Source organism: Phoca vitulina, unplaced genomic scaffold (assembly GCF_004348235.1).
Source record: "Phoca vitulina isolate PV1807 unplaced genomic scaffold, GSC_HSeal_1.0 scaffold2, whole genome shotgun sequence".
In the NCBI taxonomy this organism is placed as follows: Eukaryota; Metazoa; Chordata; class Mammalia; order Carnivora; family Phocidae; genus Phoca; species Phoca vitulina.
This window is the reverse complement of record NW_022589705.1, coordinates 5126698-5140952: the sequence shown is the minus strand read 5'-3', so window position 1 is coordinate 5140952 and position 14255 is coordinate 5126698. Positions and strand designations below refer to the sequence as shown.

Below are 14255 nucleotides of genomic sequence, written 5' to 3'. Positions count from 1 at the left end.
GTTGAATTTTTACTATTTGGGGTCAGTGAAATGTGACTATAACATACTGAGATTTTTTGTTCTGGCACCCTCAGATGGGCTCTGAGAAAACTTCTAGATAGCTAGTACCAAAAATGATGTCCTTACAGCTTCATCATTGGAATAAACTTATAACCTCTTGAATTTAGTGCTTTGAAGGGTACAAGTGTTTTGAGAATTATCTTTTTCTTCCCTTCAAAGATAATTGAGTTTAGTTTTCCTTTTTTTTTTTAAGATTTTAGTTTATTTATTTATTTATTCATTCATTCATTCATTCATTCATTCATTTGACGGGGGGCAGAGCACAAGAAGGCAGAGCGGCAGGCAGAGGAAGAGAGCACAAATTGGCGAGGTGGGGGGCAGAGGGAGAAGCAGACTCCCCACTGAGCAGAGAACCTGAAACAGGGCTGAATCCCAGGACCCTGGGATTATGACCTAAGCCAAAGGCAGACCCTCAACCTAATGAGCCACCCAGGCGCCCCTAGTTTTCCTTTTTAAATTACTTTTTTTTTTTAAACAGTCACTTCGGACTTTTGCTAGTAATAGCCAGTAATATCTGATTTTATTTTCAGATAAAGAGCCAAAGTCAGGAATCAAAGGAACCAGCCCAGTGGCTGCAAAGCACTCCTGAACATTGACTCAGGATGACCAACAGCCCAACAGCTCCCCAGGCAGGAGCCCCAGAAAGGATAAGAAATAATTTTCTAATAAACAGAACTGTCTGAATTGACATGGACTACTTGGGGATAGGTGGATTCCGCAAGGTTCAAGTGGTGACTGCAGACTCCATTGTCAGGAATGCAGGGGAGAAGTTTCAAGCATCTGATGAGGTGTTAGGCCGATGGGAGTGCTCTGTGGGTACACGGCTGGAGCCTCGCTCCCCAAAGGGCTTCCAGCTGGAACCGTCCTGAGCTTCACGTGAAAGGCTTCTTCCAGCTTTGGATCTTGTGGATGTTTGGATAAAAGCCTTCTGTGGCATGCCATTTGAATTCAATTTTCAGGACAGCAATCCCCTAACCTGTTGTTAAAGATGTTATAGAGCGTCACTATACAGTTCTGAAAGATGCCATCCCGTACGGGTTGAAAACAGCCCCAGAGATCATCTGCAGTAAAGCAAATGTGCATATTCCTGTTTGCTTCGAGGCTACCAAATACCTTTTCCTGACACACCGAGTTTTCTGGAAAATAATTGAAGAATTGCCCTTGTTATTGGTTTAATGGAAGAGATTGTTAGATCTCAAGTGCAGACATATATCTTGGGGTAAACGCCGAAAGGCAGAGTTCTTTTTCCGGAAGCACTCATGGCTTAAAATAATATATTCAGTACTTAAAAGAGCTAGCATCTTCTTCCAAATAGCCTGGCAGAAGAGGAGAAAGCCCCAGATGGTCGGGTTTGGCAGTGTCTGGGCCACTGTGTTTGGGACACCATCTTTAAAGTAGAAGAAGATTTATTTCATAGTCAAGCAGGGAAGCTGAAGCATACTTTAGGGTGGAGTATTTAAATGCCCCCCTCCTTAGAAGTTGAGAGAGCATTAACACCGATTCTTTTCACTAAATTAATCCCTATTGTAGTCCTTCTACTTATTTGTTCAACAAATATTTAGCAAGCACCGCGGAGGATTGTCCTGTGGGAGATGGTGTGCGGGGCACAGATACAAACGGGATACCAGCCTTAGCCTGAAGTAACTCGAAATGTATTTGGGGCAGACAAGATAGAAAAGGAAGCAGCTCCAGGAGTGTGTCTGAAGCGTGCCAGTTGAATGGATTAGGGAATAGGCACAGTGGAGGTCAAAGGAAGGAAAGGATATTGCTTTTGAGTTATTTAAGGGAAGAGTGGTTTCTATGAGCCAAGCAAGCAGCCGCAAGGAAGGGGACAAGCGTATTCTATTTGGCAGAAATGTCAAGGAGAATGAGAGGCAATTACTTTGGCGATTAGGACCTCGCTGTTGACCTTCAAGAGTAGGACTTTGAGGAGAACATGCTATCGGAAGCCAGATTGTAGTGAGCTACAGGGCAGGTGTATTTGGGGAAATGGAGGATTGGTCCCTCATTGAAGATGTCTGCTAGTCAAGGGGGAAAGTACCACAGAGTCAATGAGATTTTTTTCCTTAGAAGGAGAAATTGTTATTTTGAAAGCAGAGTCGAGTGGGTTATTGAAGGGAGAGGTTAAATATGTTTGAAAGGGAGTAATTGCATTGCAAGATCCCAGGGAGAAAAATGTTAATAAAGGAAAGAACCATGGGATAATTGATAGTATTTTTGATAGGAAAATGAACTGCCATAATCTGTATTTTTGCATTTTATGTAAAGACATAACATTAAGAAACTGAAATATCATTAGTGATTAGTAGTTCAAGTAAGAAGTTGGGCAGGAAGAAAGATTAAAAGTAGTTCCATATTTAGAGTCTCGTTCTTTAAAGAACATTAATGATTTATACCCTCTGGTAGTCATTTAGCGGGATTATTCCTTATCTTCCAATGGAACACTAAGAAACACACACTGAAGAGAGTCGTTTTCCTGGACCTCCCCTCTGCCTCTTACATCCGTCAGACTTAGTGCCCGAACGCGCCAGAGCTTGTCATGCTAACCACCATTTCACATCACTGGTTGTTGAATGAGGTTGGGAAGGAGAGGCCCCATGGTGGATGAGACTTACCATCCCCATGAAGCTTGCTTTACTACAGGACAGTTTTCCAAGAGCTCTGTCACTGAGGAGGAAGCGAGTTTAATCACCCACAATGACCACCACTGTGGAAGATGTCGGAGGGCTAGCCAAGACACCGGTGTGTTGTGTGCGCTCACTGAACCTTCTGAATGTGTATTCCATGACACTACCTCCTCACCATTTGAGATCACTATTCATGCCTCTGGCTCCTTCAGAATTCAGTGAGTCATTTAAAGGTGTTTTTCTCCCTGAAGGACCTCACAGTGTTACCCTTGTCCTCCTCAGACACAGGTGTGTTTGCCGTGGTGAACAGCCATTCCTTGTCTCTGCTCGGGAAGCTGACGATCAGCGCGGCCTTTAACGTGGTGTACATCTACACCTCTGAGCTGTACCCCACAGTCATCAGGTGCGCCTCACACATCCTGCATGTTTTGCTGTAGACACTTGCAGCGGCAGAGGGATGGTTCTCATTTCACCGGGACCATAGTTAGTGTGGGCCAGCAACGATTCAGCAAGCAGTCCTAAGCCCAGACACTGCCTGTGTAGACCACACTCGGCCCACTTGGCTGAGGAAAACGTAGCTGTATTTTGGGCTGAATTCCCTTGTGTAAATCATGAGGGAAGTCCTCTACACTGAACACATCCCATCACCCAAAGAGTGCTCGGATGCCATCTTGATTTCAGCGGATTGGATTTATTCAGTCACCCATCCTGTGTCAGGCACACGTCAGGCAAGGGGACTAGGTCCCTGTTCTCACAGGACCTACATTTTCATTCAGAATATACACATTGTTAAAAAGATAATTACACTTAGAAGTGATGATGAGGTTTCCATATTAGTTGTTAAATGTGGTTTCTAATGAGGAGGACATGCTCCTATCAAAAAGAACATACTCTGAAGTTTCCCCTCATAAAATAAGTCTGAAAACAAGATGGGAAGGGCAGGGATGAAGCTCAGTCTTCTTAGAACTGCCTCTGAGGGCCGGGCAGGAGCTCCCTGGCTCAGCACTTCCCCAGGCTTTGCAGAGATCATTCCAAATGTTTCCCTCATCCGTGCAAACTGAATGATTCTTTCTGCCTATTAATTTTAAGTCCCTTTTCCTCCAGTTTTTCCCAGGCTGTCTGTGATTGGCTGGTCATTTCCTAATTATTCCTCTGACCTGTTTTCTCTGGCTGCGAGCTGTGATGCCAGGATGACCATTTTGCCATTGCTGACAATTAGGCTGGGGTGAGAGGGTGCTGCGTGGCCACCCCCCCTGTAACCGCTCTCATTCCCGCCCCCTCTCACCTCTTGCATGTCCGTACTCCTCACGTAGGTCACGTTCCTGGTCTCCTGAGAATATGTGCTCAATTCCTAGTCATACGCCTGACCCTTGAATCATCAATTTGTTGAATTTAAATAAATGGGCAGACTTCTCAGATCATAAAGGCCTGGCTCTTCATGGGTATATCAATTCATAGGAAACCTCACACAAAAACCCGTAAGAACATTTGACAAGAAACATTCGCATGGTCATTTCTACAACCATCCTCTATAATAACTGCACTGTCCAGTATGGGAGTTACTAGCCTCATGTGGCTATTTAAATTTAAACTAATTAAAATGAAGCAAATGAAAAACCCAGTTCCTCGTTCTCACTAGCCCCATTTCGAGTGCTAATAGCTGTCTAGAGGCTTCTACATTGGACAGTGTGGTTATAGGACATTTCCAGGAGCTCAGAATGTTCTAGCAGGCAGCACTGCTCATGCTTGCTCCACCTTGGGATTTATTATTACAGGCCCATTGTCCCACAGGGTCTTTACACTCCCCCCCTCCCCCGCCCCTGCCAGAACTTACTGATTTTTTCCCCCCTTTTTATGCCTTTCAGGAACGTTGGGCTTGGAACTTGTTCTATGTTCTCCCGAGTTGGTGGGATTATTGCCCCCTTCATCCCCTCACTGGTTGGTTTGTACCTCCTAGTTTTGTTTTTCTGGATTCTCTGCTTTGGAAATGCTTGTGCCTTTGAGTAGAAGGTGGTAATGAACAGTTGCCACTTAAGATCAGCCTGCCCCGTGTGGGAACCTTGTATCTTTTAGATTACATATCCCTCAGGGCAGATGGGCTTGGACCCAGGATGCTCTTACCCCCGAGGCTCCGCGTGTTTGCTTATCTGCATTCACTGGAGAGTTAGCTAATGCCAGTGTGCCCCTTCCTATCTCCATTCATCAGTTAGCCAGTCAGTGAATATTTATTAAGCTTCTGCAGTGTGCTGGGGCTCCATGTTGAGCACTTCAACACATATCATCTCGAGTAAGCTTCACAAGAACCATGTGAGGTGGGCATGGTTGTTGCCCTCTATTAAAGATGAGAAATCAGCAGAAGCAGGTTAGGTAACTTGCCCAAAGGCACACCACTTACGCAAGAAAATTAGAAGAGAAACATGCCTAGCAGTGTGTCTATTAAAAGTTTTTAGCGTTTCCTAAATGTCATAGTCAAAAGAAAGGGGGTAGACCTAATGGCAGGTCTGGGAGGCTCAGAAAGGAAAGGAAGGAGTCTCATCTTTGTCCATGGGGTTGGGAGTGGTCTGGTGTACGTGTCCTCTCAGGCATCCAGGCATCCAGGAACGGGTTAGGACAAAGACAAGGGCCCCGGTGTTATTCCTTGGAGCCAAGGTGTCTTGGCGTGGAGATGTCTAGAATGTCTCCAGTGGTCTGGAATGCGCATATGATAGCTTCACCTGGTTATTGTCACCTGGTCCTTCCTTAGATGTTATCTATTCTAGAGAAATCATTAAGTCCTGGCCTCTTACAAGAAGGACCTCTATGCGATTTGCGTTACAAAGCATGTGTAAAGTGGGCTGGGAGTGCAGGTCCTAGCAAGAGGAGAAGCAGGAAAAGCAGCAAAGGGAAAACCAGCTTTTTCTCTCATAGCGTCCCTTTGGTTTCCCTGTCTCACTAGTACAGGAGGATGTCTCTGAAATGCCACTGTGGCCTTTTCTTTCTTTCTTCCTTTTTCTTTCTTTCTTCTTTCCTTTCTTTCCTTCCTTCCTTCCTTCCTTCCTTCCTTCCTTCCTTCCTTCCTTCCCCTTTCCTTTCCTTTCTTTTCCTTCCTTCCTTCCATCCGTCCGTCCGTCTGTCTTTGACTTGCAGTATACTTCCTTTTCATGAGTATCTCTTTCCATGTTTCGTGCTTAATTTTACACTATAAGACCATTTCTCTAATATAAATTAGTTCCATTCTGCAAAGTGTGTGGACATTAAGGGTTTATCTCTAAAGATCTCCGAATCTCGATGGCTGTCCTAGAACATTAGAATACCTAGCACTATGCCTCTATTCCTGCTCAGTTGAGAAGAGATGAGAGTGTTGTGTCCCCCTTGATCCAGCAGCACACCCACAGTGTTGGACCTGTGTTTGCATGTGGGCTCCAGAAGTGAGATTCTCCCCTCCCACCTCCATCCCTCGTCCCACTTTGTCCATCATCTTTTTACTTCTGAAAAATCAGGCAGAGGGTATCCTAACTAGTAGTGGTCCTATCCACACAATTTGGAAGCCCCAAAGAGAAAAGCATAAAGCTAAGCAACTCCTATACAGGAATTCAAGAATGTTGATCAGCTCAGAAAGGCCCCAGAGTAACACCCCAGTGGCTCGAGAGCAACACAGTTTTCTGTGTCATTATCTTTGAGCCAGTTTGTTTTTCAAGAAACTGTAAATTTTCCTGAGAATGTCTGTTGGATCTCTGAAGCAAAGCTGTATCACCGTGTTCAGGTAGTTTCCAAATCACACAGATGTGCTAGGGTTCTTTAGGGTTTTCTTTTTCTTTTTGGGGTGTTCGTAACTTTAACCCCGTCCTCCGGGCATGTTGCTGAAGCGGGAGAGCGAGGTTCTTGTCTCATGGAGTTAAAGAATGAATCTCCCGGACAAAGGAGAGTGAGGAAAGGGATAGAGTTTTTATTAAGCAAGGATACAATAAAAAAGCTCTCAGCAGTGAGAGGGGCCCCAACAGGATCGCCCCTGAGGGCTTTTTTAGGATTGGTCTTTTATTGAAAGCTAACCAGGGAACTTAAATCTTTTTAATTTCTCTACTGATAGCACTTTTGTGTAAGGACTAGTGATAACATCTTTAATGGCTTACTTTTTTTAGGGTCTGGTTATTCTCTGTTGGTCCCAGGTGACTGTCATAAAAAAAGACCCCCCCTCCTCCGACACCTAGGGAAGGGCGGTCTGGTGTGTTCCCTTATCTCTGGTTTCCTTACACCTCCACATTTTGGGGATTTCTGTGAGCCTGATCACGGGAGCCCCCTCCCTATCTCTCCCTACTAGCCCTGCCTGTCCCTCACTCAGTACTACGTGAATCAGCGAGCATACTGATTGGCTGATTCCAGTGTGGAGAACTTTAAAGTTTATGGTGAGCGAGTATTTGAGGTGTCTCCCAAGCGAAGAGTATGTGGAGATCCCTGTGTTCTAAGCGAGTTGCCTGCAGTGAAAGCAGTACCCACCCCCCTTCTTCCGATCCGATCCACATACCTCTGCCACCTCTCTGTGTACTCACTCCCGCTTCTGCGTGCCTGAGCAACCACTCCATGATTTTCCAGAGTAACTCTCCATGGGGAAGGAAGTGGCTTATTGTGTATGCTAGTGGGAATAGTAAACATGGCCATGCCTCGGACATAAGACTGCTGATGTCACGTGCTGGGAAATGGATACCGAGTTTTTGTATGTTTTTGTTCTACTCCCTGCCCCCACAGAGATACGTGCAGTGGTCTTTACCCTTCATTGTCTTTGGAGCCACCGGCCTGACTTCGGGCCTCCTGAGTTTATTATTGCCGGAAACCCTTAACAGCCCATTGCTAGAGACATTTTCCGACCTTCAGGTGTATTCATATCGGAGGCTGGGGGAGGAAGCATTATCTTTACAGACCTTGGATCCGCCACAGGTATGGCATAGTCTTCATAGTCTTCTTTTTCTTTTTTTAAGATTTTATTTATTTATTTGACAGAGAGACACAGCCAGAGAGGGAACACAAGCAGGGGGAGAGGGAGAAGCAGGCCTCCCGTGGAGCAGGGAGCCCGATGTGGGACTCCATCCCAAGACTCTGGGATTATGACCTGAGCCAAAGGTAGATGCTTAACGACTGAGCCACCCAGGCGCCCCAGTCTTCATAGTCTTCTTAATCTTTCAGATGTACCTCTTGGGATGATGATAGTTTGGGGGGCGGCAGAAGAATGTTCTGGTTAGATTTAATAAAACCAAGCAAAACTGTTGGAAAACAGAGGTGTGGGATTAATAGCAACTGGTTTTTTAGAGAAATGAAGGTGGCCAGTGATTCATTCACTTTCGTAGAACACTTTAGGGTGAAATCTAGGGGAGATGTCATAAAAATGCATTTGTGGGTTGAGTGCTAGCTCATAATGTTCATTTTAGAAATGTCATGGCGTCATGTGACCATTCTGGTTCTCCTTTCCCCTTTCAGTCTGCGGACAAGGACAACACTTTAGGCAGTGAGAGTGAGGAAGAGGAGTTTTTCGATGCAGATGAAGAAACCCAGATGATTAAGTGAAGAGCCCCGGCTCCCCCCTCACAAGCAGATGATCTCCTTGCCTCTGGCAAAGGCAGGCTTTTCCAGGAAACATAAGAGTTGTAGAAGCACAGGCTTGAACATGCATGGAAGGTCCTCAGCATGGGCTCATTTTTTTTCAGGCACAAAGGACGGTGGAGAAGAGATTTCATGAGTGAGGACATCACGGTACTGAGGGAACAGTCGTTCGTTAGTCCACAATTCAGGTTTATTTCCGAACCATGACTTCTGGCCAGATAGCTCAAATCCGCATGCCAGAGTGGAAAGCTAATTTGTTTCTGGAAGTCTGACTGTGTTGCTTATCCTTGATCATGACCTAAAGGCAGACATGTAAAATTCCTTCTCACCTCGTTAGTGGGATAAGATAACCCATCCTTAAGATTTCATCCTAATACCATATTTGACATCTACCCCCATCATCTATGCCTCACCAGGAATCTCTTGAGGCCGGCTGTTGTTCGCATTCCAGTTTTTTACCAGAGGAAAAGCGCTGAGAGGTGATTGTATGTGGCCCAAGGCCTCCAGCTTTACCCCAACTGTCCACCCCTTGCTTCCCAAGCTCAGGGTTGGCTTGAGCTCCTCGTGCCTTGAGTCCCACAGACGATCGCCTAGGAAAAGCCAACTGTACTGAAGCGATTTTCTGAGAGCCCGAGGTGTGGCTGCAGTTCCCTGTCCACTCCCTTTGACAGTTCAGACCTGCGTGCGTCTCCAGAAACTGGTCCATCTCAGATTCCAGTACCAGCACTCACTTCAGAACCGTGCTCGGTAAGGAATGAAGCTTTGTGAAGGCGGAGGGCAGTTGCAGAGTGACAGTCATGTTGGGCACTTGAAAGGGGGCAGCTTTTATAAGGAAGAAAAGAAAATGATCTGTCACGGGTTTTTGTTTGTTCTGTTTTCGGCGTTGTGCAATGAGGCACTTGGGCAACCATTAACTTGAACACTTCTGATCCTAGATCAGTCCCTGCCTCTGTAGTCAGAGTGAAAAGCAAGTAATTTCATAGGAAATGTGGTTTTTTTCATGAAGTACTGCCAACTTTCAAATAAGTCTGTCACACTTAAGTTTTCTAAAATCATATGCTGGAAATACCTGTTTCCCTTGAAACTTGAATGCTATCTCAAGTAGGAGTATTACCCTGGAATCAACAAGTTTGTGCAATATGGCCTTAGGCTGCTTTCCCAACAAGGAACATTTCTGTGTCTTCAGAATTTCCATTTTACTAACTCTGGGAGAAAGAGAAGTTGCATTGGAGGTAAAGAGAAGATGTCATGGGGCCTGCTTCTGGAAATCTTGGAGGCATCACCCCCAGTTGGCTCTGACACTTTCCCGTCCTCTTCCATGCTAACCTCTTGGTTTGCACTCTTATCAGTCTGTACCTTTGTATTTGTTAAAGTATTTTTATGTCTTTTATGCCCTTGATGATATTTTGAGCTCTTCATAAATAAGGGCCATCTCTCCTGCTGTTTGTTTCTCCCTGCTATGCCCAGAAGAATATGGGCCTAGACACAATAAGGATTTAATAAATATTACTGTTTCTAACCATCAAGAAAACTGTGGAACTCCTTGTAGTACCATTTTTATAAATCCCAGGCAAATGCAACCCAAACCCCCAAACTGTGGAATCCTGCTTGTCTATCTCTGGCAGATGGACACCCTGCCCCCGACCAGGAGAGGAAGAGAGGAGGAACTTACAAGGACACTGAGAAGGTCTTCTTAGTTGTTGGGCATTAAAAATAAAACACTGAACTAGCATATATGTGCTCTTTGGTCAGTTAGAGCACTCTTTGCATTATGAGAGTAATACGTCCCATTATAGAAAATTTGGAAACTAGAAGTTAAAATATCTATCACCCATAGGCCCAACACCCAGAGGCAACCAGTGTGATGGCTTCTTTCTAACTGAAGACCAGTTGGGAATCCATCTCTCTGTTGGCACTGGGGTTCCCTCTGCCTCTGGCTAAATAAATAGTTCTATCCCTGGGTCTCCTGCTTCCCCAGCTGTGGGGTGGAAAAAGGGAAGGGGGTTATACATGTTGCCTAATAAGGCCAGGCAGGCTACCAACTGCTCGAGTCAGTGTGTCACTGATAAGGTCATTGTTTCTTTCTAGATGGTCCTTTGGTGAAGTTTAATATTTACTGTTTTTTCGTTCTACCACCTTTTATAAAGAGATTTTTTTCCTTTTGATATTAAATGTTGAAGAATAGTGATTATAGAGAACGTGTACGTGTGTATATTTGCACTGATTAAATGACTGGAAAGCTTTTAATTTACAGGGAACATAATTTGTACAAATGATTTGTAAAAAGCATCTTTTTTTATTCAAAACTAAATTTCTCCTCAAAAATAGCAAGAAAAATGTAAGACACATAAGAAACCCCCAGTTTCTAGGGTCAAAGGTCTTAGAACAGCTTGTCCAGAACCTTGGTACCAATATGTTAAAAGAAACAGTGTTGTAGTTTCCTGATTTGGTGAGTTAAAACCAGTGCCCATTGAAAATGCAATATTTGTCATTTGGCTGCTTTCAAGCAATATAGACATTCTTTAGTATTTAAAAATAAGCAAATAAAATACAACAAATAAGAAGCAAATGAAAGTTTCTGAGGCACTGCTTAAGTGAATATAATCTGGGCAGGTATTTTTGTGGAGGTCAAATTGATGAAGGTATGTTAGTAGATTTATATTCTTTTTTTTTTCTAAGATTTTATTTATTTATTTGACAGAGTGAGAAAGCACAGCAGGGGGAGCAGCAGAGGGAGAGGGAGAGGCAGGCTCCCCACTGAGCCGGGAGCCTGATGTGGGACTCAATCCAGGAACCCGGGATCATGACCTGAACTGAAGGCAGACGCTTAACCGACTGAGCCACCCAGGCACCCAGTAGATTTATATTCTTAACAAAAACATTGAAATAATTGTCACTAGCATATCAGAATTACTATCTTTTTCAAGATTTTATTTATCTACTTGAGAGAGAGCACACAAAAGCGAGCGGTGGGGGGGCGGAGGAGAGGCAGAGGGAGAGGGAGAAGCAGACTCCCTGCTGAGCGTGGAGCCCAATGGGGGCTCGATCCCATGACCTGAGCTGAAGGGAGACGCTTAATCAACTGAGTCACCCAGGCACCTGCATATCAGAATTAAAATACAGCTTTCCAATAGGACTTACTCTTCCATTACAAATTCTTATTAGATCATTGGTTCTGAGATTGGAAAGTTATCTATAGAGAATTTTTTAATTAAAGTGCAGGTATTTTGGCTTCTTATTAATTTAATAAAGAATCACAAAGCATAGACATTTGTTGTTCTTAAAGAATGTGTTAGGATGTATGGAAGCATCTTTGACAAACTGGGCAAATATAGAATCTGCTAGAAATTATGGATGGTATGTGGGACAGGGGCTGTAGCAAAGTTAGGGAGTCATGGCACAATAGGTAACTATAAAAATATTTTTAGAGGGGCGCCTGGGTGGCTCAGTCGTTAAGTGTCTGCCTTCGGCTCAGGTCATGATCCCAGGGCCCTGGGTTCAAGCCCCACATCGGGCTCCCTGCTCGGTGAGAAGCCTGCTTCTCCCTCTCCCACTCCCCCTGCTTGTGTTCCCTCTCTCGCTGTGTCTCTCTCTGTCAAATAAAAAAAAATAAAATCTTTCAAAAAAAAAAAATATTTTTAGAGAAAAATGCAAAGATGATGATGCATTGTTGAAATCGATGCCACCCAGGCGCCCCTCGAGTTGAACTTTGGGTGGAAAGACTACTTAAAAAAAAAGAATAAGGGCGCCTGGGTGGCTCAGTCGTTAAGCGTCTGCCTTCGGCTCAGGTCATGGTCCCGGGGTCCTGGGATAGAGCCCCACATCGGGCTCCCTGCTCAGCGGAGAGCCTGCTTCTCCCTCTCCCACTCCCCCTGCTTGTGTTTCCTCTCTCACTGTGTCTCTCTCTCTCAGATAAATAAATAAAATCTAAAAAAAAAAAAAGAAGAATAAGTATTGTTTCATCGAAGTTTTATATATATAAATAAAGATTTATGAATATATATAAATATAAATAAAATTTTACAAATATATAAAACTATATATATATATAAAACTTCTTTGAAACAATACTTATTCTTGCTAGGCACACTGATAACTTATATTCTGTTCTATTTCATTTTTTTAAATACCATTTGTGACCCACTAAATTGATTTCATAACCCACTAATACCCATACTGTGAAGTCCATTGTTCACTACTCTGTACTGCAAAGTCTTTAAAGCTAAAATGTACATTTCCCAAAGTCTCTTGCAGCTAGGCTTCTGGGTGTGATTTAGTGTCCTATCAGTCAGATACAGCTGGAATTTGGAAGGTGGGAGTGATGTGGATGCCATACTTGTGATGTGTCGTTTTTTTTCAGCTGGGGTCCACGCTGACAGAGGCATTTGGTTTTGCTGAGGCAGTTTCAGCAGCAACATTGACAGGGGCAACATCGATTAAAATTTTAACAAGATTTTAGGTAGAACGTAGATTGAACAAGATAGAACCTAGATAGAACAAGATTTTAACATAGAACCTAGCAAAATAATTCTAGTATTCGTATGGAAAAGTAAAGATCCAAAAAAACTCAAGACAATCCTGAAAATTAAGAGCAAGCAGAGGGACTTGACTTTCCAGATATCGGAACTTATAAAGAATCTATAGTATTGGTGCAGCAATAGACAAGTAGAACAAATTGAACATAATAGAGATCCCAGAACAAGACCAAGCATATAAACAATTTGGCACTTTTCAAAGATGGCATCACAAATCAGTAGGAAAAGAATGAACTATTCAATTACTGATGTGAAAACTACTGGGTTTCCATATCAAAGAAAATAAAATTAGGTCCTTTCTTTTCACCATAACAAAAATAAATTCCAAGTGAATTAAAGACCTAAATGGAAAAAAGTAAAACTTCAAAACTATTAGAAAGTGATATAGAAGAGAGGTGCCTGGATGGCTCAGTCGGTTGAGCATCTGACTCTTGGTTTCAGCTGGGGTCGTGATCTCCAGGGAATCAAACCCCTCATTGGGCCCTGCACTCAGCGTGGAGTCTGCTTGAGATTTTTTCCTCCTCCTTCTCCCTACCCCTCTGCTCTTCTCCCCACACACACGTGCGCACATGTTCTCTTTCTCTCTAAAATAAATAAAATCTTAAAAAAAAAAAGTGATAGAGAAGAATATTCTTATGACTGACTTTGTGGGATAGAGGGATTTCTCAGACAAAAAGTGAAAATCACAAGTCATTAAAAAATTGATATGTTTGGTTATATCTAAATTTAAAATTTCCTTCTGTATGACTAAACATACCACAAAGTTCAAAGAAAAGCAGTAAGTTAGGAAAAAGTATTTGCAACTTCTGTAAGAGATAAGGATTAATACTCAGAATATATCAAAAATAAGTGCAGCAAATTACCAACATCAAGAATAAAAGCATAGACATCACTAAGATCCTATAGGTTATAAAACATTATTATGAACAACTTTATTCCAGTAAATTTTACAATTTAGATGAAATGGAGAAATATTTTGAAAGACACAAACTATGAGCTCACCCAAGGAGAAATATGTAATCTAAATAGCCTTTATCTTTGAAAAAAATTGAAGTCATAGTTACAAACCTTTTCACAGAGAAAGCTCCAGGCCCAGGTGGCTTTACTTGTGAATTCTACCAAGTATTCAAGGGAGTAATGTTACCAATTCTGCACAGTCTTTCAGAAAATAGAGGAGAGGGAACATCTCCCACCTCATAGAAAGATCTAAAAAATTTACAAAAACACTACTACAACTAAAAAGTTGTACAAGGTGGGTATCTGGATGGCTCAGTTGGTTAAACGTCTGACTCTTGATTTTGGCTCAGGTCATGATCTCAGGGTTGTGAGATCAAGCCCCATGTCCAGCTCTGCGCTCAGCAGGGAGTCTGCTGGAAATTCTCTCCCTCTCTCTCTCCCTCTGCTCCCCCCCCCGACTCTCTCTCCAAAATAAATAAATCTAAAAAAAAAAAAGTACAGGTGT

The 14255-nt window shown here is 43.2% G+C and overlaps 2 protein-coding genes across 3 annotated transcripts in view; both read left to right on the top strand.

The window, feature by feature from the left end:
- Window positions 1-10926, top strand: part of SLC22A15 (solute carrier family 22 member 15) — a 74440-nt gene extending 63514 nt beyond the window's left edge. For both annotated transcript variants that reach the window (XM_032420820.1, XM_032420813.1), the window contains 4 exons: window positions 2970-3090; window positions 4553-4625; window positions 7410-7598; window positions 8136-10926. In XM_032420820.1, coding sequence (XP_032276711.1) covers window positions 2970-3090; window positions 4553-4625; window positions 7410-7598; window positions 8136-8222 — 470 coding nt within the window. In that variant the 3' untranslated portion in view covers window positions 8223-10926. The remainder of the gene's footprint in view (window positions 1-2969; window positions 3091-4552; window positions 4626-7409; window positions 7599-8135) is intronic.
- MAB21L3 (mab-21 like 3) overlaps window positions 8948-14255 on the top strand; it is a 69125-nt gene continuing 63817 nt past the window's right edge. Inside the window, exon 1 of the mRNA XM_032420833.1 lies at window positions 8948-9005. The gene's annotated coding sequence lies outside the window, so the exon portion shown is untranslated. The remainder of the gene's footprint in view (window positions 9006-14255) is intronic.